Source organism: Microcebus murinus, chromosome 7, assembly GCF_040939455.1.
Source record: "Microcebus murinus isolate Inina chromosome 7, M.murinus_Inina_mat1.0, whole genome shotgun sequence".
NCBI lineage: Eukaryota > Metazoa > Chordata > Mammalia > Primates > Cheirogaleidae > Microcebus > Microcebus murinus.
In genome coordinates, this window is record NC_134110.1 from 78300463 (window position 1) to 78327016 (window position 26554).

General features: G+C 43.3%; 1 protein-coding gene across 1 annotated transcript in view; it reads left to right on the top strand.

Annotated features, from left to right (window-relative positions):
- ZNF704 (zinc finger protein 704) overlaps positions 1 to 26554 on the top strand; it is a 224017-nt gene that overhangs the window by 147761 nt on the left and 49702 nt on the right. Inside the window, exons 3-4 of the mRNA XM_012739991.3 lie at positions 20927 to 21030; positions 25918 to 26150. Coding sequence (XP_012595445.2) covers positions 20927 to 21030; positions 25918 to 26150 — 337 coding nt within the window. The remainder of the gene's footprint in view (positions 1 to 20926; positions 21031 to 25917; positions 26151 to 26554) is intronic.

Below are 26554 nucleotides of genomic sequence, written 5' to 3' on the forward strand. Positions count from 1 at the left end.
AGTCAGCAGGGCAGTGCAAATCCAAATGACTTCAAACCCACTGCAGTGGCTGTCATCAAATAGATGGACAATAACAAGTGTTAGCGAGACCACCAGTAAATCTGTAAAATTGTACAGTCACTGTGGAAGATAGTTTTGCAGTTCCTCAAAAGGTTAAACATAGAGTTACCACATGACCCAGCAATTCTACTCCTAAGTATAAACCTCAGAGAATTGAAAACACATGTCCACAGAAAAACGTGCCTATGAATACTCATAAAAGCTTTATTCATTATATCCAAAAAAGTAGAAATAACTCAAATGTCCACCAGCTGATGAATGGATTAAAAAATGATATATCCACACAATGGAATATTATTTAGCAATATGAGAAAGGAATTATTGATGCATGCTACAACAGAGATGAATGTTGAAAACATTATGCTAAGTGAAAGAAGGCAGTCACAAAATATCACATATTGTGTGAGTTCTTTTATGTGAAATATCCAGAATAGGCAACTCTGTTGAGACAGAAAGTAGATTAGCGGTTGCCAGAGGTGGGGCAATGGATAATGACTGCTAATGGGTACAAGGTTTCCTTCTGGAGTGATGAAATGTTCTGGAAGTGGTAATGATTGCACAGCTCTGTAAATATACTAAAAACTCCTGAATCGTATAATTCATAAGCATGCGTTCTGTGGTATATAAATTATATCTAAACAAAGCTGTTATTTAAAAAATTCTGAGCCCCCCAGAACAAGGTACCCCTTCACACAGCACAGGTCACATCATGCCTGAAACATTGAATTCGGCCCTGGGTATAGGACAGAAGAAACGAGAGCTTATTTCACCAATGGAAAGCAGCTTGGATAATTAGGACATTCAGACTGTTCCAGGCAAAATGTTGGAGACATATGGGGTGTTTTAGCTTATTTAAAAAAGAAAAAGTCTTCCAGTGAGCATTCTAGTCCTTCAGATTGGAGTAACGTTTTTGTGGAAGAGGGATCGGAATTGCTCTCTGTCGTCCTGGGGCACCGTACTACATAAGAAAAGGCTGGTGTGGCCTCAACTCTCTAAACATTGAACTGTCTGAAAAAAAGAAGAGGCTCCCTCCAGGGAAGACGGGTTCCTCACTGTGACAGCAAAGCTCAGTGTTCATCTAGAGAGGATACAGTGGAAGGCATCAGTGGCTTCAGGTGACAGGTCAGCCTAGCTGACCCCAAGATAGTTTTCCTATCAGTGGATTCTATCATTTAATCCCAGGAAACTCTCCTGGGTTGTAACTGATCAGTCAGATCTCATATGCCTAGTAAACTTTGTGATACTTTTTTTTTCCTTCATTCGTTACCTTGCACTTTCCCACATTAAAACACACCAATATTTTTGTCCATTTGATGTGCTCTTAAAATATCTTCTGAAATCTGTCCTCATTAGCTAAGAAGTCAGGGCCATCAGCAGATTGAAAAATTTTACTGTACCCTCCTCCAGATTATTTATAAAATGGTCCTAAGCTGCAGTTCTACAGGAACTCAATTGCTGATTTGTCTCTATCCAGATAAGTACTTATTCATTTCCACCCTTCCCCCCAACTCCATCTCTAAACCAGTTCTCTATTTATCAATATTGCCTTCATAATTCAATATTTCATGCTAATCCTTTTTTTTTTTTTTTTTTTTTTTGAGACAGAGTCTCGCTTTGTTGCCCAGGCTAGAGTGAGTGCCGTGGCGTCAGCCTAGCTTACAGCAACCTCAAACTCCCGGGCTCAAGCAATCCTCCTGCCTCAGCCTCCCGAGTAACTGGGAGTACAGGCATGAGCCACCATGCCTGGCTCATCTTTTCTATATATATATATTGGTTGGCCAATTAATTTCTATTTATAGTAGAGACGGGGTCTCGCTCTTGCTCAGGCTGGTTTTGAACTCCTGACCTCGAGCAATCCGCCTGCCTCAGAGTATTAAGATTACAGGCGTGAGCCACTGTGCGCAGCCCTAATTCTTTTTTTAAAAAAAAGAGGCTATAAGATCAAGCTTATCTTAGTCTATTTTGTGTTGCTATAACAGAATACTACAGACTGGGTAATTTAGAAACAGTAGAGGTTTCTTTGGCTCACAGTTCTAGAGGCTGGGATGTCCAAGATCAACGGACCACATCTGGTGAGGGCCTTCTTGCTGCATCATAACATGTCGGGAGGCATCCCGTGGTGAGAGAGTGCACAAGGGAGGAAGGGAACAGGGCCAAACTCAACCTTTTTATCAGGAACCCACTCCCACAGGAACAGCACTCATCCATTCATGAGGGCAAAGCCCTCTTGGCCTAATCACCTCTCAAAGCTTCCACCTCTCCACACTGTTGCATTGAGGATTAAGTTTCCAACACATGAACTTTGAGAACACATTCAAACCACAGAAGAACATTGTTAAAGGCACTTTAAGCACTGAGGAGATCACCATCAGTGTACTTCTTGCCACAGTTTGAATTGGCTTGGGTGCTGTTTGTGGTCTACCCTGTTGGATTCTATAGTTGAGCATCAGTAGGGAAGATGGGATGCTGTGGGCCATTACTTTGCTGCTTCCTCTCATCCACATGCTCATTTATCTCCTCAGAGAATGATAATAGATGACTGAGGCATAATTTGTTCTTGCAAAAGTCATGTAGTTCACTTGGTGTTCTGTGGTCCCACAATTTTAATTTTACCAACATAAAAGGTCAAAAATCTGAGCTTCAGTAGTTGGTAGTTTCTACTATTCCCTAGAAACCCTCCTTATGAAACAATTATACTGGTGTTCTGCCCTTTAGTACAGGATCATTTAAAGATAGGTTATATATTTTGAGCTTCACAGGTCCTCCCTTAAGTTTCTTTAAAATAGTGAGTCTTTAACCTGCTTGATGTTATGGATCAGTTTCAGGGAATCTGTCAACCCACTGAAATCATATATGCAATATTGTGTTGCATGTGCATGTACGTTTTCCTTTCCTGATACAGAGTTTACATCTAACCTGCCATTCATGGTAGGTTTTCTTGGTAAAAATGTTGTTAACCTTAATATCCGTGATACTGCTACTGTTTGCCACTATTCACTTCTGTTGCCACTGCTGCTACTGTCAGAATCATCACTGCCAACAGCACTATTGTCAGTGTCCATCTTCCCTGTTGCTGCTTAGCGACAGTCTCTGACATCTGTCACTGGCAGGCTAGAACATGCATAGCTCTCAAACCAATTATGACTGGAAGTACCCAAAGAACCACCATTGGGTGGTATCAGGAAAAGTTGTGTTAGCAAAGGGCTGAGACTTGGGTGCCTGCCTTGTAATAGTACCACAGTATACCCCAAGCTCACTCAGGTCAGCCCTCTCCCTCCCGGCTGTTATGTTGGCCCAGCTTGTACAGGGGGTGTCACTAGTCTCCAGCTTTTGGTATTCCAGCCTTCCAGGGGAACTAGCACCCTATGCTAAGCTGCCCCTCACATGTCTGGCACCCTATCCACTTGCCTAATTATTGCCAAACTTCTTCCCTGTCACACTGCATAAAAATACTATATTAGTTTGTTCAGGCTACTATAACAAAATACCATAGACTGGGTGACTTAAACAATAGACATTTATTTCTCACACTGCTGGAGGTTGAGAAGTCCAAGATCAAGGTGTATAGCATACCAAGGTGCTTGCTGATTTGGTTTTTGGTAGGGGTCCTCTTCCTGGTTTTCAGGCAGGTTTTCAGGCCTTTTGTTGTGTCCTCACATGGTAGAGAGAGGAAGCTCTAGTATCTCTTCCTCTTCTTCTAAGAGCACTAACCCCATCATGGTGGCTTTACTCTTATGACCTCAAATAGACCTAATTACCTCTTAAAACTTCACCTCCAACTACCATCACATTGGGGTAGGGCTTCCACCTGTGAATTTTGGGGGAACGCAATCATTCAGTCATAACAAACACATACTGTGGTGCCCAGCTTTCTAGATGGGAATGCAAGCCCCTCTACTTACTTCACCTCTCTGTGGCTCAGTTCCCTCATCCCTGAAAATTAGAATAATAATAGTGTTGACCTTATAGACCTATGAGGATTAACTGAGTTAGTGAACATACAGGCTGAGCAGTGGTTGACACATACTAAATGCTGCAAAATGTTAACTATTATGATTGATTTAAGGGGATTGATTATACCTTGGGTTTGACCTTGTAGGACCATAACTCAAACGAGTTAATATGGGTAACTCTTGGGCAAATATTGGAGTGGTCCTTGAATAATTCTGGAGATGGGAAATCATCCCGGATGTTTTATTTAACCTGATCATCTTATTCCTCTTGACCGTGACAGCAAATGGAGCTCAGGCCTGGTCAGGAAAAGCACATAGGCAGACAGCTGGTCCTCAGGGATGCTGGTTAAGATGTATAGCCTGGGGATTTTTCAGCTTTGTTTGAAAGATGCGAGACCCCAGTAGTAAAATTGCGTAATCACTAGAAAGAAATAGCACTTGTCGAGGGGATGGAAGTGCACCGCTGAGATCTCCTTTCAATAGAAGCTGCTCCTGCAGAGAGCACAGTTGGTGGATGGTCTCCTGCTGCCATTTCTTCAGGCCATGGCAGACACCGAGGCCATCCTTCCCCAGGGTGGCTCCCCTCTGAGGACCCAGCACAGCAGGGTGACTAGAGCCAGGCTGTTCTACCCAACATGGGACTCCTCCAACAGGCAAGCTTTGCTCAGGATACTCCATCAGCTTGAGTGAGACTTGCTTAGAACTGCTCTGAAGTCCTTCCCACCCAATCCTTCCCTTCTCACAGGTGTCAGACCTGCGTGGTGGTCTACAGGCTCTCCCTGCCTTCTTAGATCCCCCCCCCAATCCTTCATAGGCATCTTCCCCAGTAAGTTCTTACAGAACTGATCCCATCTCGGTGTCTGCTGCTTAGAGGAGTCAAACTGACGTCCTGTTGCTACTTCTGAACTTTTAGAAGTTTTGCCTACCTACAAAAGAAAGCAGGTGCTGATTTTTCTCTATACTAGATAAACCTTTATAGAACTAGCATACCAAGGGAGAATAGAAATGTTAATGGAGTCAGTAATGTGTCACATTGAAAATATTTTCTTCTCTATATTTTTATAATTATTTTTAATTGGCTCATTTTCCCATCAAATTTCAAATAAATCCAGATTCTGTAATCCGTATGCTTGCTAATTCCTTATCATAATCTCATGGGGTCATTTGAAGTATACAGAAAGGCAATTTTATCAGCTTTCCTAAAAAAAAAAGGAAAGAAGACAGATGAGTAACCACTGAGCTGTTGCCTAATAGAGGCCTATTTGCATTTGAAACATTTAGAACTTCATAATAGTGTAGAATTGAAAGATACATTGAATTGGTAATTCCAACATAGTTTAATCAACATGCTATTACAGTAAGTGCTCCTGTAAGCTGCTGCTACCCTAGTATGACAACCTAAATGAGTGAAAAATTATCAGCAGAGGTAGAAATTATTATTTATACCTGATAGCTACACAATCATTTTTAGCAATGCTTTTTACATTAAATATTAATTCCAGCATCCTAGGCACATAAGCCGTGTATATTGTTTTCAGAAGAAATGTGAAATAGTAGCTGCAATGCTTTGCTTTCCCTGGACTGTGGACTTCACTTGGCTTTTGCCTAAGCTCTGCTTGGCATTACTAACCTGTATTCATCCACCTCTTCTTACAGGAAACTGGATATGCCCTGGCCGGTAGCCACCCAGCCGTGTTACTGATCTGCTGTTTTGCCCAGCAGTAACCTCTGCATTGTGTTTCTGACTATATCAGATTCTTCTGCTTATTCCTTTGGGGAAGTCATGTTCCTTGAGCACAGAGCATACACGGCTAAATGTGCAATTATCCAGCTTTGGGGTGTTTAGTAAATAGGTTTGATTTCATAGTGCTTAGATGGTGCTATAATGAACAAATTTAAAGATTGATAGAATTACCATTTTCTAAGGACGAGATGCGTATGTTGAAAGTCCGACTGGATCAGTCATCAAATAATAGCTGTATGAATTGATGGAAACATATACCGGTAAGACAGTTAAAATATAAATGAAAGAACACAGGAAATAGAGACAGTGTATGTACGAGAATCCTCCAGAGGGTAATGTAGATGCTTCCACTCATTTCCCTGAATTTTTACATTCCAAGTGCTTTATGTAGAGCATTGACAAGTTGTGGGGCAAGGAATTCTGCCTAAAGCAATAGTTTGCACATGGTAGGTATTACTGAATTGAGGCCTGCTTGAATTATATTAATAGATTATGTACAATAAAAGCCAGCTCCAGAAATAAAATTACCCACAGTACGTATTCCAGCAAAGAGAACCATTGTCTGGCTCACTGATTAAAACAACAGATTTAAAGTGAATATAAAGTGGTTCACTCCAGGCCTGTGAAACTAAAGATAAATAGCATTTGAATTAGTGCAAATATCAGATTGAACCGTATGAAATTGCCATTTTTATAGAGAAAAAGACTAGTGAATACTGGCAATTTCATATGGTTGAACCAAATATAAAACAGGTATCAGTGTGGGGATTAGAAGTCGGGTATGAGTTGAATTGAAATGGAATCGTTCAAAACATCTTAAACATGTCATAAGGATCCTATTTAAAGAAACTCCACAGAGAATACTTTGGAAAGCAAAACACTCCTTTTTAAATGAGTTTAAATAATTTAATCAATTTTTGTTGTTGTTGTTGTTGTTGACTTGGACTTTCAGGTACTGTGTTCTCATTAATATGGACTCACCCATATATAAAAGAAATTCTTTTTATTGTAACATGATTTTAAATGGAATAAGAAAAAATTAGGCCGGGCGCAGTGGCTCGTGCTTGTAATCCTAGCACTCTGGGAGGCCGAGGCGGGAGGATTGCTCAAGGTCAGGAGTTGGAAAACAGCCTGAGGAAGAGTGAGACCCCGTCTCTACTAAAAATAGAAAGAAATTAATTGGACAACTAAAAATATATAGAAAAAATTAGCTGGGTATGGTGGCACATGCCTGTAGTCCCAGCTACTCGGGAGGCTGAGGCAGGAGGATCACTTGAGCCCAGGAGTTTGAGGTTGCTGTGAGCTAAGTTGATGCCACGGCACTCTACCTGGGCAACAGAGTAAGACTCTGTCTCAAAAAAAAAACAAAAAAAAAAAAGAAAAGAAAAGAAAAAATTAAATGTGTAATCTGAAATGAATTGCATTTAGTTCACATACATATTTCAATTATAGAAAAATACATGTGTGTCTCAGATTAAAAACGAGGTTGTAGAGATGGTCATGAAAACAGCGTTGGTGTGTGGTATGAAGACCCCATTGGGCCACTGAGTAGGGCAGTCCTGGTTAACTGGCCAAATGCCCTGCAAAGTGACTAAAGCCTCTGCGTTTGTAAATGGGGCTGTAACATCAACACTCGGTTGCAATTTAAAATAGTGTGTTTCAAGTGTCTGGCATCATGAATGCTCAACAAATATTAGCTATTAGCAAAAAGAAGGTATAATTTTTTAAAATTACATTTTTAAGCCAAATCTGGAACTTAAGCTGCTTAAAAAGGGATTGATTCGGTCTCTTGCCTGTCTGTCCCCCTCTTCACGGCGTAAGACAGTGGAGGCATCAGTCCTGCTCAAGTATAACCAGCAGTGGCTGAAATCTGTAGGCAGGTCAGGTCCTAGACAGGCTAAAAGTGAAATCAACTTAAATTAAAAGTTATGATAAAAATCCCTGAAATCTCAGCCTAGCATGTGAGCGAATTAGCTCACGTGACTGGAATCTTAACATTTCTCTGTCCAACTGGAGTGGCCGCTCCTGAAGGTCAAGGCCTTTGTCGCATAGCACACACCCCAGTGCCTCTGCAAGACACAGGCGGTGATGATGGCTCTGAAGCTGCTTTATTGGAGAGAGAGGGAGCTCCCCTTCCCAATCCTGGGACGCCTGTTAGGGGTGGCTCTGTAGGGAATGATGTGAGTCTTCTTTCTCTCTTTGAAAAAGCAAAAGGTGGAAAGGCTACAACTGTCACTCCTAGCTCACATTTCAGTAAATTGCCAACATACTGAAATTATGTTACCATTTCAGGTAAGAGAAGCAGCAGAAATAAGAAATATGGTCCTTTTAACCCTAGGGTTTCTGGAGGGTTTGTGTGTAAGAGAGAGAGAGAGAGAGAGAGAGAGAGACGGGGTCTTGTTCTGTCACCCAAGCTGTAGTTCAGTGGCACAATCATTGCTCACTGCAGCCTCAAACTCCTGGACTCAAGTGATCCTTTTGCCTCAGCCTCCAAAGCAGCTGGGACTACAGGCTTGAGCCACCATGCCTGGCCTAAACCTGGTTTAAAAAAAAGAAAATCTAGAGGGAAAAAAAATCACCTTATCTTTCTTGCATTGGCAAACCAGAAAACACTGAATTTCTTTTCGCCCAACTGCCTTCATAAAATAACTTGCCAGCATAAAATGCTGCTGGAAGTTCTTTTCATTATTAGGGCTTAAATGGATTTGAGGCCTCCAAGCAATGACGTAATTAACCTCACCAATAAGTCTGTAATGACCCGACTTGGACACAAATGTGAGAGTGAGAGATGTAATTTTGATTAGTTTTCTTCTTGAGGATAACCATGACATTTATCAGGCGGACTGTTAACCTACAGACTCCCCGGATGACACGGGGCACTTCAACCCCATTAGCCTGGGCCCCTCTGCCCCTGCATGTGCGGCAGGCCCTGCCCAGAGAGGCACTCCTGAGGGCACGGGGACTGACCGACTGGCCGACAGCCCGGACAGACAACAGCCCAGCCAAAGGCAGCTCGGCCAGAAGCTTCCTGAAACAATCAGCAGCCCTTTGCAGAGAGTTTGACAGCTGTGCTTTGGCCACTACCTAGTAGCAGGTACATGCTTAATGCAATAGGGAGAAAGAGCTGAGAAGAAAGAGGTTGGCCACCTCCGGGGAAGAGACAGGGTCTGGGCACACAGTCACCTCCTGCTCCCTTCATCTCCTCCTGCGTGCACAGAGCAACACGGTCCACACAGAAAGACTGACCCACACAGACAAAGAGACACAAACACACACACATGTGCATGCGCATGTAGAAACAGACACACACAGGACACCACCCCACATAGACACAGACACGGGCATGTACACACACACACACAGACATACAAAACACATACTATCAAAAGAAATTCAGGCCGGGCGCGGTGGCTCACGCCTGTAAACCTAGCACTCTGGGAGGCCGAGGCAGGTGGATTCCTTGAGCTCAGGAGTTCGAGACCAGCCTGAGCAAAAACAAGACCCAGGTCTTTAATTTAAAAAAGAGAAAGAAAGAAATTCAGGAATTTGCTATGTTCCCTTTGCTTTTTTTTTTTCTTCATAACATGGTACCTAAATGGCAGCCCAGAAGGGCACTCTGAGAACAAGGAAATAAGCAAACCCAGTTTTTCCCACTGTATTCCCACACCATGCTCCTAACTGATAATCAGCTGCATGGGAGTTCTTCCCTAGCACTCAAGTAAGCGGCCATTTCTTCAGTGGATGCCAGCTGGGTATCTTCTAATTCAATTCTGTCACTGTCTACCTGGAGATGGCAACAGATCCCACGGTTTGACGTCTCAGTCCCACAAGACTGCCCCCTACTTCCGAAGCCAATCGCAAGTCCCAGGTTGTTTTGCCTGTGCTTCTGACCGACCAACTATAAATTGGGGATGCTCCACAACTCCCTCCTCAGGTTAAATTAATTTGCTACAGTGACTTCTTACAGAATTCAGGGAAAGGCTTATATTTACCAGTTTGTTATAAAGGATATTATAGAGCAGGCGTCCTCAAACTACGGCCTGCGGGCCACATGCGGGTGTTTTTGCCCGTTTGTTTTTTTACTTCAAAATAAGATATGTGCAGTGTGCATAGGAATTTGTTCATAGTTTTTTTTTTTAAACTGTAGTCTGGCCCTCCAACGGTCTGAGGGACAGTGAACTGGCCCCCTGTTTAAAAAGTTTGAGGACCCCTAGAGAATACAGATAAAGAGATGCATAGGGTGAGGTATGGGTGAAGGGGTGTGGAGTGTCCATGCCTCCTCCAGGAACCTCCCCATGTTCAGCTAACCAGAAGCTCTTCAAATGCTCAAAGCCTCAACCCTGTTGTCCTGCCTTGGTCTTTCTGGTGACCGGCCCCATCCTGAAGCTACTAATACTACTAGGGCAGCCAGCCACCAGTCTGCTCATTAGCATACAAAAAGATACTTATCACTTTGGAGATTCCAAGGATTTTAGGAGTTGTATGCCAGGACACAGGGATACAGACCAAATATGTACTTCACGGTATCACTGGAGCTCACATGTGCACAGAGGGCTTTGTGTTGGTTTAAGCCTGGCCACGTGACTCCCAGGAGAACACGTTGGCTGCAATCAAAAGCGCCAAACCTACAAAGCAAAAAGGCTATCGAGGGATGTTCGAGATGCCTCCCTGAGCTGTGCTTTGCAGCCTGCTCACATCAAGAAGTCCAACTAATCACACGGAATTGTTTTCAGGGGATTTGAAACTTATTATTTAATAATGTTATTGCTGACATTCTAGAGTTCACTGATGGGTCTGTGAGCCTTTGTGAATATAGAAGAATTATCACAGACACTGGAACAAAATCAATTTTTCCCAGATAGGCCAACAATTTTTAGAGCCAGTAAAATATATATATATATATATTCATATGAACAATTTATCTAACAGCTGAATTTCTGAGCAATTGTTTTCCATAGGAGGGTCCAAATAAATCACTAGGTCTAATAAGGTGACAGAGAGCGAGTAAATGACAACTACAGAAGCTTTTCAGATATGCTTTCTGTTTTCCCCTGCCACCACCCCTCCTCGACTGTCACCATCCTCACTTAATGCTAATTTGTTCCCAAATCCTTCATTAAGAACTTATCTTGAGCAAGGATTTGTGCTAGACGTTGGGGATGTTGGGAACAGAGAAATGCAAGATGAGCCCTATCTCTGCAGCAGGCAGGAGACGCGAGCACAAGCAACCCCACAACGTGACATGGGGCGAGGGCCTGGGCACGGCTGGGCCGGCGGAGCCTTCCAGGAGTGGGACTGAGCTGAGTGCTGAGGATAAGAAGAAATGGGTCAAGGGGAAAAGAGGAGGAAGCCTGCTCCAAGCAGAGGGCATAGCTTGTGCAAGGGTGTGCAGGGGAGAAAGTGAGTCGTCTTATGAAGAATTGTCATGAATTGCAGGAAAATGGGCAGAAACATGGGGAGATTCAGATCAAAGAAAGCCAAGAGTTTCCTGCACAGGAGTTTGAATCTCATGCTGAAGGCAGAGAGGGACCTTCCAAGAGTGAATTTCTCTATGCCCCATTGCTGTCAACAAGCTGTCACCCCTCCCTGCTGCTTGGAGGCCTCTTCCACTTCTCCCTTCCTCGACTCTGCTGCCACCCTGGTCATTTGCCCTTTGTTGAAGGCATGAGCCACCTGGCCACAGTCTTCCTCTACTCAGTTCTGCCATCGACCTCCATGACATCAGCCTCACCATTCCTGACCTGGTGGCCTTCACCTCTCCTCTGCCTGCTGTTCCCACACCGGAATTGGGACCCTGCCATCCCCAGGGTCTCTGCACGGGAGCACTCCACCTCCAGGACCCCTCTCCTGCCCATAACCTCTGGCCTCCCGGCACGTCCTCTCTTTTGCTTCCATGACACCTGGTTTTGACCTCAATACAATCTCTGGTTTCTCTCCAGAGAAACCTCTCCAGATCTCTGGTTTTGCTCCCTGGTCTTCCCCCTCCAGCCTTCACTTGCTGCCCAACCCAGCCAAGAGCCTGTGGCCATCTCTGCAGACATGGTTTTACCAAGACCTTCCACCCACTGCGCTCTTATCCACTGAATGCATCTCGAGAAAGCTGGTGCAGTCCTAGTCCAGCAGCCTGCTCATGTGCTCCTGCCCTGGCCTCTGGCATGGCCATCATTCCCCTCTCCTGCATCACGAAAGAATCACGGTTTCCGACTTCAGATGAGGCTTCATTACTGCTTGACAGATTTTGGTGTCCTGCTCCATTTTCTCTACCATTACCCATAACAGCGATTCCACACCTTCAGCACTGTAGAGCCCCTTCTCCCGCTCCCTGCAGACAAACTTGCCTACTTCTGAGGAGAGAGCTCCAGAAGGAAGCGTCAACTTCTGGAGCCCCCACCAACACGCATGCCTGAACCCAGCCCACGTTTGTTCTCTTCACTCCCGTTATAGGCGTGACCACCTCCTTTGGTCTAAAGCTAATTCCATCTCAGCCCAGGACCCCCTTCTATGCTCCAGTAGAGACCTTGTCCACGTCTCATCCCTTCTCTCCTGTGTCTTCAATGTCTCCATGTTTGCTGGCTCTTTCCTGTCAGCATTTAAATATGCTAGAGTTCCTTTCATCTGAAAAACCAAACACTCGAGCTTCTTCTAGGAACCACATTCCTATTCCCTTCATGGCCAAGCTTCTTTAAAGAGTCCTTTGCAATCACTGCCTCCAGTTCCTCACCTCCTAGTTTCCATTCACCTCTCAACCCCAGCAATCCGCTTCCACTCCTGCTAAAGTCTCTGCCTACTTCCTTGCTGCTAATATCAAGGGAATTAAATTACATCCCGTCTATACTGTCTGGCTTGATCTCTGTGTATTCCTTGATGCTGTTCGTTTGTCCCTCCTTGAAATTCTCTCCCCTCTTGTATCTGTAGTCACTCTTCTCCTCTCCTTGTTTCTTTTCTACCTCTCTGTCCATTCCCCCTTGGTGCCCCTGAGTGTCGGCGGGGAATAAACATCAGCACGTTAGTGGACTGAGAGAAAAAGGCTGGTGGGAACAGGAGAGAGGCTGTCGGAGCGAGGTCTTGTGGGAGGAGGATGGAGGTGACACAGGGGAGGCAGTGGCTTCAAACAGGAACAGCATCGCCGTAACGTACCTGTGAGACCGAGCAAGGAGGAGCGAAAGGGAAAGCGTGACGAGGACCACGCGTGGAGGCCTCACTTTTCTCTGTAATCTAGGAGGAGAGGGCATCTGCTGCCAGAGCTGGCAGGGAGAGGTGAAGACATGGGATCATCCTGGGTGGAAAGGGCAGGCGAAGGGCCTGTTGAGGCGAAGCACAGGGAGGACGTACGTGTGCTGAGCATGGCGCCGGTCAGCACTGGCTCTCAGTGTTTTCCATCAGCCCGTGACTGCCCGAGAGTGGGAGAGTAAAAGAGCAGCCAGGGAGGACGCAGCCAGGGTTTGGTGCTTCTGGGCCGGTGAAGCAAAAGGCTAGCAAGGCCGGGGACTCGGGGGATGCCAGGAAGGGAGCATCCAGATGAGTCCCCGGTGAGCCCAGACGGGAGGGAAGAAGTAGACGGCAGGTCTGCCAACAAAATGTGGCCATCGGTCAGAAGTACTGGGAGGAAAGGGAGGGATCTAGAGCCCGGCTGTCCCCGGGAGCGGGAGGAGCAGGTGCAGTGCCAATGAGCGAGTGTGAGCTGGAAGGAAAGGAGGAGAGTGGGGAATTGGGGTGGAGCAGTAGCATGTCATGGCCAAAATCTAGGTGCGTTCTTGGTTTTAGTGTGTATTATGGAAGTTTCACACAAAAAATAATCTAATAAATCCTCAGTGCCATCACCTAAGTTCAACAGTTATCAACATTTTATCTATCTTACTCCATCTAATCATCCCCAACTCACACTTTTGCGGGTGGGCTTGTGGGAGTATATTAAAGCGGGTGGGCTGTAGTATATTAAAGCAAATCCCAGTTTTCATGTTATTTCCCCTAAAAAATATTTCAGTAAATAAATTTGGTTCTTAACCTGAGAATAGTTCACTGAAATAAGAGTTTAGGTAAAGGATGATGATGATAATAGTAACTATTGAGTGTTTAGTATACACCAGATATTTTACACATATTATCTTAATTCTTCCAAAACCCTCTGGCGTCTGTATTATTATCATTCACATAATACAGATGAGGAATCTGAAGTTTTGCAAAGCAACAAGGTTTTCCTGAAAGCACTCAGCTAATAAATGGTCTATTTGACTACAACATCTTTCCTCCCAAGCTCAGCACTCTGCTAAGTGTTGCTGGGATTAAGGTGGCAGAAATTATGAAGTTGCTTTCAATACATCTAGAATCATAATTCCAGGGAAGGTAAAAAATAAAGGCTGTAATTTAGGTGCCAAAATATTTTATGAATATTAGGAGAGAGAGGTGCTGATGGGAAGGTTGGTCGATACCTGAAATAGAAACGAGGAGAGAACAAGATAAGTGCATGGCCTGACCCTCAAATGACCAGGAGTTTTTGGGTGAGAGTAAAGAGGGCTGGTGTCCTAAGGGAGGGAGGTAAAAGGCCAACATCTGCCTGATCTCAGTGGGGGTGGCAGGTTGAGTAACTCCAAGGGAAAGGAGGCCTGACCCTCAGGAAGAACCCCCATATGAGAAAAGGAGAGAAGGCAAGGTCCTGTGGGCAGAGTGACAGAATGGAAAGTGAAGTCAGGGAGGGTCCCGGAGAAGAGAACAGCAAGTAGGAGAAAGAGGGACAGGATTTAGTGCTTTCTTTTCAGGCAAAGTTTAACGGAAATCGAAACAATGACCTAGCTCCATGCTACTCAAGGTATGGTCCATCAGCCAATGCCCATTTGCAAGCTCTGTTACAGTCCACAGTGAGCCAGGTGCAGAAATTAAGAGGAAGTGGTTTAGAAATTTGCTACAACTTCCATAGGCCATTGTTTTGTTTTGTTTTTCGTATTTTATAAAATATCAATCAGTGACAGATTAAAATTTTTTTTAAAATGATCCTTCACCACAGGTAGTTTCAGATGTACTGGCCTGTATTGCCTTACGTGTTATGATGTATTTGCTCTAATTTTTCCATCTTGTTTGATCGAGGCCACTAAATGCTTTATTGCAATAGGTAGTTTCCTAATCTTCCCTATAGTCTTTTTTTTTCTTTTTCCATCAGTTTTGATGGATACCCATTTCCCTATAGCCTTAAAAGAAATTGCTGCTAAAATTAAATTAGAGGAGTTAACATTTACCACTTTTGCTACAGGATTCCTTTAGAATGCAAATGAAGTTTTTGTGCTTAATCATATTTAATGGTTACTGAATCCAGTTTTCCAAACTCTTAGCAAAAAGCTTTCCCAGAATTCCAAGATTGGGGATGGTACTGTAGCCTTTCCAGTGGAAGAGATTTTATTTTCAGATATTATTCCTTATCTTAAGATTGTCAGAAGTTTTTTAAAAGCAACTGAACTCGGTCTAGACAGCAGATTTCAGTAGTTGCTAAGGAACTGGATTAGTGCTAATCTAAGGAATGTATTATTCATTTTTATTTCCATTTGTTGCTACAGCACTTTAATTGCAGATTAATGTCTTTTATGGCTTTCCAAAGTGTGAAACATCTCTCCCTTAGCTGTGGGGCTAGCCAGGGGAAACCATGTTCATGTGCATCATCCAGGCAGTGTTCAGGCACGAAGCGGCTCAAAAGAAGAAAAAAGGCTTCTTGCGGCACAGACAATAGCTGGTCTTGTAAGCACAGGCACGGCTGAGCGCTCAGGGCCAGACCAGCCGCACCTACCCATGCACGAGACCCGGCCGGGCCGTGTCTGCTGCCGCCGCTGCTGCTGCTACTTGCGCACTGTGCCGATTGCCGCTTCATGTCGCAGATGATGTCATCCTGCAACCTGCTGCCACAGTCACCAGGCAATCAATTTCTCAGATAAAAGATGGGTTGTCAAACCCAAGAAACTCATTTTCCACACAGCAGCCAGAGTGAGCTTCTTGAAAAGCTAATCTGATAGCATCACCCCAACCTTACCCAACCTCTCCCAACCCCACTCCGCTTGAAACACTTCAGTGCTTCCCGGGGCCTTCAAGATAAGGATACAACCTTACAGAACTTGGGAGGCCCCTCCCCGAGCTGCCCCCTCCCAGGCTCCCTGCCGGCCATGCTCAGTCAGTCTTCCCATTCCTTTCGAAGGAGCCTTTGCCTAGAAGCTTTTCCCAACTGCAGAACCTCAGTTAGGCAACGCCCATGCTCATTCCAATGTCAACCCCCTTCTCCCATTAGCGGGGAGTGCCTGGGTAGGTCCTCATCAAATCCATACTATTCCTGCCTGGCATGTTACACGTTTGTAAGTTTTATATTTATGTGTGTGTGTTATATTTATGTGTTTGATTAGGCTCTGGTTCTCCACTAGAGCTCAAGAGGGCAGAGACTGTTAATTTTCATTGAGACTGTAATCGTTTTATCTAGCACACGCCTAGCACAACATGCTCCAAGAGTAAGTATTGACAGCACAAACTCTTCAACATAAAATCCACACAGGCACTCTAGGCTTTGGCCATGTGTGGACAGTGTGGCCAAGACGTATTGTGTAATGAGCTATGTCTTTGCAAAGCACCAACTGGAAGCTCTAGTGAGGGCCTGGCAGCTGCTCCTCCAGGTGCCAGGTGCCACCTCTTAAAGAGTAACTCTTAGGACGTTTTTAACAGTTTTATTCTTTATGAAAAATAACACACACACACATACACCCAAAAAGGAGAAAAGCAACATCTGCTAGTACTGGTGCTGAACAAGAACAGCAAGTGGAGTAGTCTGATGCCTTCCTCTTTCTTGAGGAATACATGCTATGGGTATACTCATGAATTGGAAGGTAAATAATAGCTGACATCCATGGAACTCTGACTATGGACAAGGCTTGTACCAGTGCTCACATACATTTTCTCTCAACAAACCTATTTTTATCCTCCCTTTCAGATGAGGAAATCTACCCAAGGTCACACAAGCTGTAATGCAGAGAGAGGATCTGAGGCCACATTATCAAACTCATTTCGGAGCCTGAACTCTTAATCATTATCTTTATTGGGTCCCCTGGAGAGGTCCAGAGCACACCCTTAGCAGAAACCGAGGAGCGTCTGCACTCACACACAGACTGGACAGTATCTCTGCATAGAGAGACAGTCGTCCCTCTTCATCTAATGCTTTGAGTTTGAATTGAGACATTACACAACTGAAAATAGCTGAATAGCCTGCCTTTTGTTTCTTCCCTTTCCATTATATTTTCCATTTTGACACGTTTCTTAAATACAGATTGATCATCTGTCTCCCAGGTTCACAAATGTTCAGATGGTTTCTCTTTGCTTACAAGAATATAACCACCCAGCCTAGCCTCACGATCTAGCCCAGGCTCTGTCACCACTTGATCTCTACCACATCCTTCACACGGGACCCCTAAGCGATCTCTTGCAAACCCAGGACTTGTCTGCTTCCCTTCCCTGATTTGATTCTCCCATCTTGAAATCCCAGTCATCCACGGAAGCCAGGTCAGCTTAAGGAACAAATGACAACAAATATTACTATTACAGGTTGAGCATCCCTAATCCAAAAATCTGAAATCCAAAATGCCCCTAACTCCAAAACTTTTTGAGTACCAACATGACACCACAGGTGGACAGTTCCACACTTAACCTCATGTGACAGGTCACAGTCAAAACAAAGGCACATAACACACAGTTTATTCAGTGTTCCCAAGGGAAAAATAAAATTACCTTCAAGCTATATGTATAAGGTGTATATGAAACGTAAATGAATTTCATGTTTAGACTTGGGTCCCATCCCCAAGATATCTCATTATGGATATGCAAATATTCCAAAATCAAAAAAAAGAAAAAAAAATCTTAAATCCAGAACACTTCTGGTTGTAAGCATTTCAGATTAGGGATACTCAAACTGTATTTTAAAATTAATTCCAAATATTAAGTTCCATAATGCTCAAGTAAGGCTGGAGGAAAGATTAATTGAAAAAGTCTCAACCTGTAATAAACATGTGATTAGTAAGATTTTCAATAGTAGATTCAAATTCAGTTTCAAATTAGGAGAGAATATTTAATATCACCTCTAGTGGCTTGTGTTTTTCTCAGCAACTCTAAATCTACCAGAAGGCCTTTGCAGCAGTTTTCTCAAAGTGTAACAAATTCTACTTTGTATATCATCTCGTGTTTAATTATAAGGATTTGAATTTGCAGCACCAATTAATCAGTAATTAGATAGTACTGTACCAAAAGAAATTAGACAGAGATGAAAACAAAAACACAACTCAGCACAAGGCCATATCATCTGGTAACATTTCATGTAGCATGATTAAAATATTCCCTGAGAAATATAGGTTAACTGAGTCATTAGCCACGTATTCCTTTGACTTTGTTGTTGTTGTTAATGACTTTAATGCCAATGGGAAACTTAAAGGAAATCCAAGTGCAAAAACACTCTGATTATACTAATGTTTATTCCTCTTTTCATTCTTCATTGGAAATCTCTTTATGATGCTCAACAATTATTTTGAAATGTAGCGGTAGATTTTGGGAATGCAAAATAAATGCATATTTTATAACGATACATTCTCTATTGATTGTCATATGAAAAAGCCACGTAAATCAGTATTTGAATTAATCATCAGTTAGACCTCAAAAACAAAATGTTCACCTTAGGTGTGGAAAATCAAAAAAGATACAAAGCAGATTGAGAGAGGGGAAAAAAGGTCCCTGAAACCAAGATGTGGTGGAGGAAAAAGGCATGACTGTATAGCCAGTCATTTCAGGAATCAGAGGAAGGGTGAGGGGACCTTCTTGCTACAAAGCCATGTCATTTCCCTGTACCAGGTGCATGGGCCACTTTTCCTGGTTCTTAAACCTTTGGTTAGTAAGATAAAAAAAAGAGGACTGACAGTTTGAAAGAGAAGTGAGCAGCTCCTATAATTCGGTCTTGGAAGAGATGAGGGCAGTGGCCTGCTCAGGTGTGCCCTGCTCTGGGTGATCCTGGCAGCTGGGCTCTGGGGAGGGCGGACAGGAGGCAGAGCTCCAGGGTCTGTTAGCAGGATATAGAGCAAGCCTTTGTCCCTAAAGGCCCCCATCCTATCTCTTCCCCTGACACTGAACCAGCAAAACACTCAAAATTACCTGAAGGTGCTTTATACTCTTTCCCTGGTGCTATTTCAAGAGGCCTTGCTTCTGTAAGAAACTGGCATCATCTTTACTTCCAACTGCAGGGTTCTTGTAAATATGAATATTGTAAAATCTTTAAATGATATGCCATATGAATGAGCATGTTTTTTTTCTCTACGTGTATGAAAGGGTCTTTAAAAACTTGTGTAGAGTGAACTTCATTGTACACTCTCAAGCTTGCTCTATAGACATATTTTAATTGTCAACCTCTGAAACAAGTAATTTGTCTCTTGATGGAGAAATTTGCTGAGAAAGAGCATAAGGTGCTTTGAGAAGAATTACAGAAGAATATTTCATAGATTTCCATCTCTTAGTACCATGGACTGAAGAGTAAGCTAGGCTTCATAATTTAGTGTCATGGTGGCCATCAGAGGACCAAACTGTAACAATTTTTGTAACTTCGTGATGAAATTAATTGAGCAGCCCGCTCCAAATTGGGAACCATTTTATTTTTCTGCAGTTTAAGAATTCCTTTTCCCACTGTGTTGTGAAGCTATGCTGTAAAGTTTCCATCTCTAAGAGTTCATTGCTTTTACAAATTATACTGCACACCTGTGAATGAAAGCCACATTGTCAAAGTGACAATTCATTTGTGGATATGGCTTATTAATCCTCTGTTGTGCTTCTTCAACTGTTCTCTAATTTGAAAATGTTCATCTCTCAGGAGGTGGTACAATTTATTTGATGTCAATGTACCACATAAATTTTTCATCTCAATTTTAACTTTATTGAAATAAGCTTAAAACAAGCTGACTCCAGTCACCATGATCATTATCTTATGAACTTTTATTCAGGGCCAGCTGGCCAAAATTAATGAACCAGAGCAAGCTTTTCATCTCAATGAATGATTACCCATGTCTCGTCACTGTAACAACATGGTACCTATTCCTGTAGTAGGGTGTAGTTTCAAAAAACACTGGAGTTTAAACACCCCTAATTGCATGTCTCCTCCAGTCTCACCCATCTCAGTCAATGGCTCTGTTCGTGCTCCAGCAACACCTGGAGCCACCCTGGATCACCCCCTCTTGCTCTCCTCCCACACCCAGTGCATCAGCCAGTCCTGCCGGGTCGCCTGCCACTGGCCCCACCCCAGCCCGAGCTGCTCCCCTGGACTCCTAGCAGTCATGTCCTAACTGGCCTCCCGGCTTTTATTCTGCCTTCCCTAAAATCCATTCTCCATATAGCAGCTCAGGTTATGATATTATAAATATTAATCCTATGACTTCACTAGGCCTGCTCAAGTGACTGTTAAAGCCATCCAGTGACTTCCCATTGCACTTAGAATAAAATCAAAACGTTTTATAGCCCAGGACCTTGTATGAATAGCCCTGCACGGCTCTCCCCTTCTTACACTCTTGGGTCATCCTTCAAACACCCACGCCTTCCCTGCCCCCGCCTTCCCACAAGCATCTGCCTCTGCTTGGAGTGCACCTCCCTGCCCCTCAGGACTGACTCTCACACCCAACCTCAGAGAAACATTTCCTGACCACCCAAAATGCAGCCCCTGCATTGACTGCAAAGACAGTCAATACCATGTCAACCTGTTTTTGATCTTCATAGCACTTGGCACCATCAAAAATGATTTTGTTCCATCTGGCTTATTAGTTTACTGATGATGGTGTCTCTTCCCACCAGCTGCTAAACTCCATGAAGGCAAGAATCTTGTCTGCTGTTCACCATGTATCACTTGTACCCAGAACAGGGTCTGGCCCCTTAGCACACTCTTAATGAGTACTGGTTAGGTGAATGGTGGATGGGGGAATCCTTGTCTTCCTAATGCTGTATGAGTTTGACTGCATCACTTAACCTCTTGGACTTCAGCTTCCTCCTCTATAAAATAAAGCTAACAGAGCATTGTATGTTCATGGGATAAGTTAAAGGAGCAAACATGCATGGCAGCATGTGGTACTTTGCTTGGCCTACAGCATGGGCGTAGTTAACACAGTCACCAGTTTCTTTCCCTGTTTTACAGGAAATCTTCCGAGGAACTGGACATGGACAAGGTGACAGCCGCAATGGTACTGACCAGCTTGTCAACCAGCCCTTTGGTTCGAAGCCCTCCTGTGCGGCCGAACGGTAAGCCTGGGACGTGGGGGGTTTGGGGAAGGGCTCCTTGACACCAAGAGCAGGGCCTCTCTTTGAGAAGTTCCATTCCTGTTAAACAGAACAAACAACTAACCCCCACCCATTAGCAGGAAGCAAGGGGGAAAATGGAAGAAATGGACACCCCAGAGCTGTCAGCCTCCTCATCTTCCCAGAGAGCCCACTGCAGCTCATTCATGCATCCATCCATTCAGCTCATGTTTTTTGAGTTCTGTTACTTGTTTTCTTCTTTTCCAGAACACATATTTGCAATGCTTGTATTCCTTCTTCCCAGGTAAAAGGATATAGATGTAATGAAATTATTTTCCTTAGCATTATTTCTGTTTGGGAAGGTGGATGGATCAAAGAACTCTCAGAAGATATAATATTTTTAAAAGCATTATCCTAGACTCCTTAATCAAATAGAATTATTTAGTCCATTCATTCAATATATATTTACTAGGTACCAGCTAGATGATTTGAAGATATCATTGAAAAACAGTGTCCATACACCTAGATAGTGTACAATCTCTGTAGGAAAAAAAGACTATCAGTTTTAGCCATAGTAATGGCTAGCATTTATTGAACATTTACTATATGCCAAGTATTATGCATGCTTTATCTCCTATAATTCCCACAACTCCGTGACATGTTATTATCCCTGTTTTACAGATGAGTGAAACTTAGGCTCATAGAGATTAATTGGCTCATAAATGGCAGAACTGAAATTCTACTCCATATCTTTCTGATTCCAGATCTGTTCTCTTGATGCTGATATAACATGGCCTCATATAATCCAGTATGATAAGTCAGGAGAGTGGGCAGTGGGAGATTAAGTTAGAGAGACTGGCAGAAGATCAGGAGGGGTTGTTTGTCTGGCTAGGAGTTTGGACTTTATTCTGAGGCTGTGGGAGAACTATTAAAATAACACCAACCCTGGAAAGTTACAATCAAGTCTACCAACAACAACAAAAGACAAAGCATAGATGGTCACAATGGGGGTGAATAGGACATAATTGAGAAATGTGAAGAAGGTAGAATCAAAAGGACTTGGTGATGGACAGAGAGGATGAAGAAGGTGTGTCAAGGGTGACTTCTAGTGCTTCGGCAAGGGGACACCATTACCTGAGACAGGAACCTAAGGCACAGGGCAGGTGTTTCGGGCAAGATGTGGGGTTGCTGAAGAGCACAATAGGGCCAGTTGGAACCACGTTAAGTAGGCAGTTCCTGAGGCTCGTTCAAGGGGCAACCTCTAGTGGAGACTTGGGTGCAGCCCGGAAGGAGATCTGGGCTGACAGTACAGAATGGAAAGGCAACATTTGGAAGCCATGAGAGTAAATGTGATCACCCTGAGAGAGTTGTGTAGAAGCCCAGCGTGAAGACAAGATGGCCAAGAGGGAAGCACTGAAGCTCGACATCACCTAAGAGACTGATAGAGAAAAAGACCCCCTGGGGTCTGACCTGAGGGGTGACCAGAGAGGTAGAAGAAAACTAACAGTGTTGTTTCATGGAAGCCAAGGGCAAAGCATGTTTCAAGGAGAGACGTCTGCTGCTTCAGAAGGTCACGCATGAAAAGGACTGAATTTTGTATCAAAAAAGAGGGCCACTGGTGGCCTTGGCAAGAGCACTCACAAAGGACTCCCCATGGAAGGAAACCAGATTGCAGCTCACCGGAATGTAATGCACTGAGACCACTGAACGAGACTTCCCAGCAATGGAAACCTCCTCTCAAAAACCGGCATGGTCAATTATGAGATTGAGCCACAGTTCACACACAATTTGGTTGTGTAAGCATGAGATGTTAAGGTACATTTGTTGAACATCCAGTGAGTCCTCACCAAAACTTACTCCTCCCTCGTTATAAGTGGTAAGAATGACCAAGATGCTGGGAATTCCAACGGTTGTCAGGAATCAGTAGTACTCAGCAACATGATTCACCAACAAACTGGGGTGACGCCACCTCTTCACATAGCACCAGACGAGGAGCTATTGATGAGCCTGACCACTCCTGTTCGATGACCTATCCTGAGGGCTTCTTGGCAAACAGATGTTCTGATTAACCTTCCTTAGCTTGGCAATGCTGCTAACGTAGGCTTACCGTGAAAGCAAAACTGAAAGCACTCCCAAAACATATTCTAGGAAAAAGGAATTGCAGAAATTCCATGGGATCCTTGAAGGAGCCACACAAAAAAAGTATATTTTAAATTAATCATTGTTTTTAGCATTGAATTATTTTTTAAATTGAGAACATTTTTAGTGTTCCTTTGTATTTAAAGGTTAGAATTAAAATAAACCTTTCAGTTCTTCAATGCAGACTTTTGTTGGCACACTAATAAAGTAATTCGGTATTCATTTATGGTTTAAAAAATAACTGCTCAACTCATAACCCCAAATTGTCTGCTCTCTCTCATTTAGTCTCTAACAGGAAGCAAATTCTTAGATAGGGAAAACAATTTATGATAATGAAGGCTTTTTTTTTAGGAATAAAGATTTTGTCTAGAATTATTGTATATCAGTGAATTTGGGGGAACTGTTGTTAATCCTTTTCTGTACCTGAGAAGGATCATTCTGTCAGGATGTGGATCTGCAAAGAGGGTGAGAGTCTTAGCAGTACCTGTCTGCATTCTTGGCAAATACTTGTTTAATACAAGGAGACTCTGTCCCCTAAGAATATTATGAATTGGTCCTGACTTTTTGCTGAAAAATTTATTTCTACATCACTTCAGTCCCTCTGATTAAATAGTGTTTCTAAAGGAAATGTCATTCACAAGTCAGTAAGCAAATTAACTTTTGGCATTGACATGAAACCGTGTAACCACAATGTAATAATAGTTGGTTCTCAAAATAAATTCAGTTCCTCGTACTTACCATGATTATATATCTAGCACCATGAACTTTATTTTATTTTACAAGTGCATTCTGCAGTATATTTATAAATCACCTGGGCCTGCCAAGTAAGTTTTTCACACAGGTAATATCACCTAAGGCCTTACATTAGGCTCCTCTTCAAGTCCTGTTGTATTGGATGGAGTTTTCTTGTCTGTAATAGACAACTCTGGCTGAGGAGTACATCAGTCTCTCCAGACTGCAGGGAGCAAGATGATAATTTGGTTTTGTTGACGCTGGCAAGGCAGGAGCCTGCATAAATGACCATTTGATTCTAAAAGAACTTTGCTGTAATGAGATGGGTAACTTAGTTCTATTTCAACTTAAAACTTCACTCCTCTCACTTACCTTTTTGCTTGACATAGTTGAGGAATACGGTGGAAATCTATAATTAGGTGAAGATAGTTAAGAAATTTCTCCGTGAATGCTAGTCTACCATTTGTCTTCATTACTAATTATACAGACGTTAACAGTATTTTTTTAATGAGGTATTTTGGGAATTTTTTCCCCTCCTTATAGTTAGACTATAGTTTTAATATATTCAAAATGCACATAAATATGGAGGAGAAATTATCCAAGAAGAAAGTAGAATTTACACAAATGCTAATTAAGATTGCACGTCTTGAAAGGTAAAGCAAATCCTCAGTGATTAAAAGAATACCCAGAAGACATCCTAACTGGGCAAAAATCTCTCTACATGAGCAAACATTTCATAATGTTTTTCATCACAAGTGGAAAGGTAAAATCTAACACCAGTCTTATCGGTAATTATTGCCAGTAAATTCTTATCCTATCCCAACTTTGCCAGAGAGACAGGAGGATGTTCACAGCCAAGGGCCTGCATGCACTGAGGGAAGAGGGCCAGCTAGCAGGCCAGCTTAGGCCTTGGGCCCACCAGGTACACTTACTAGTCACCTGGCAAGTCACTTCCTGCTGCCTCAGGGGCCTCATCTCTAAAATGGGCATAATAATCCTTACTCTGAGAGATAGATGTTGTGAGCATACTTGAGATCATGCAAATGAGCTTTGTAAGCTATGAAACACTCACAAAACCTAAGGCACGATTATTTGTTATAATAAGCAGAAAATGGGGAAATGGCTTTAGATAACTATCCAGAAATTATTTCTCTTAGATTCTTAAATTGTAAACTAAACTCCTATAAATGTATTCTAAGGGCTAGGCGTAGTGGCTCATATCTGTAATCCTAGCACTCTGGGAGGCGGAGGCGGGTGGATTGCTCAAGGTCAGGAGTTCAAAACCAGCCAGAGCGAGACCCCATCTCTACTAAGAATAGAAAGTAATTGGCCAACTAAAAAATATATAGAGAAAACATTAGCCAGGCATGGTGCTGCATGCCTGTAGTCCCAGCTACTTGGGAGGCTGAGGCAGGAGGATCATTTGAGCCCAGGAGTTTGAGGTTGCTGGGAGCCAGGCTGATACCATGGCACTCTAGCCTGGGGAACAGAATCAGACTCTGTCTCTAAAAAAAAAAAAAAAAAAAAATGTATTCTAAGAATTACAGTCCTATAAGAAATGCCTTTAAGAAAAAAAAAAAAAAAAAGGTTGAAATTAGAGGGGTAGGAGCTGAGAGGAAACTCCATGACCAATTTGGGAGAACACTGCAAATGATATTGCTCTCTTAGAAATACTGTAGTCACCAAACCCAGAGCTCCTCAAACTTAGTGAACAAGAAAATCTCTTTTTTCCCCCCTTTGTTTCATATAATCCCCACTCTCATTCCAAGGAGCCAGTAGTGTTGCACGATATAACACACATCAGAAAACTCTTGGAAAAACCTATTATCATGTGGTTAAAATAACTAAATGTTTATAAACCGTGATGTGACTTTTGGGAAGGGGAGGGGTGTGTGTGTGTGTGTATAAATAGAATAAATGCTTCCATACCCAGCTGCTGCAGATTATTGAGCGGGCTGCGGGTGGTTTCGCCTGGAATAGAATCAAGGTTCCGTTTCCCCCTTGTGTCTGTGCACGCAGAGGGCCTCAGCGGATCCTGGAAGGAGGCGGGCTGCGTGCCTTCCAGCAGCAGCAGCAGCGGCTACTGGAGCTGGAGCGCCCCCAGCGACCAGTCCAACCCGTCCACGCCGTCGCCGCCGCTCTCGGCCGACAGCTTCAAGCCCTTCCGCAGCCCCGCGCAGCCGGACGACGGCATCGACGAGTCGGAGGCCAGCAACCTGCTCTTCGACGAGCCCATTCCCAGGAAAAGAAAGGTTGGTGTGCAGGCCGCCCCGTTTTCCGCGCCGAGTTGGGTGCAGGCGGTTCCCGTCCCCTCTGGAGGGCCCGTGTGAGCTTAGGACGGGCTCCTGCGACCCACGCCCCCTTCCCGGGAACAGGAGCAGCCCACGCCCCCACTTGGATGGTCTTTGAAATTTCAAAATAAATTGTCATCATTAAAGACAATTGAAAAGGACTAACATAACCTGATAGAAGGGTTCGAAATGAAACAAAAAAAAAGAAAAAAATATATTTTAAAAAAAAGTAAAAAAAAAATTATATAAAAAAGAAAACAAAAAAATAAAAATAATAAAAATAAAAGGACTAACATATTCATACATTTCCTCAAAGTACACACATGCCCCTTCCTCTGGTTACACATTGCTAACCCAAGACTCAA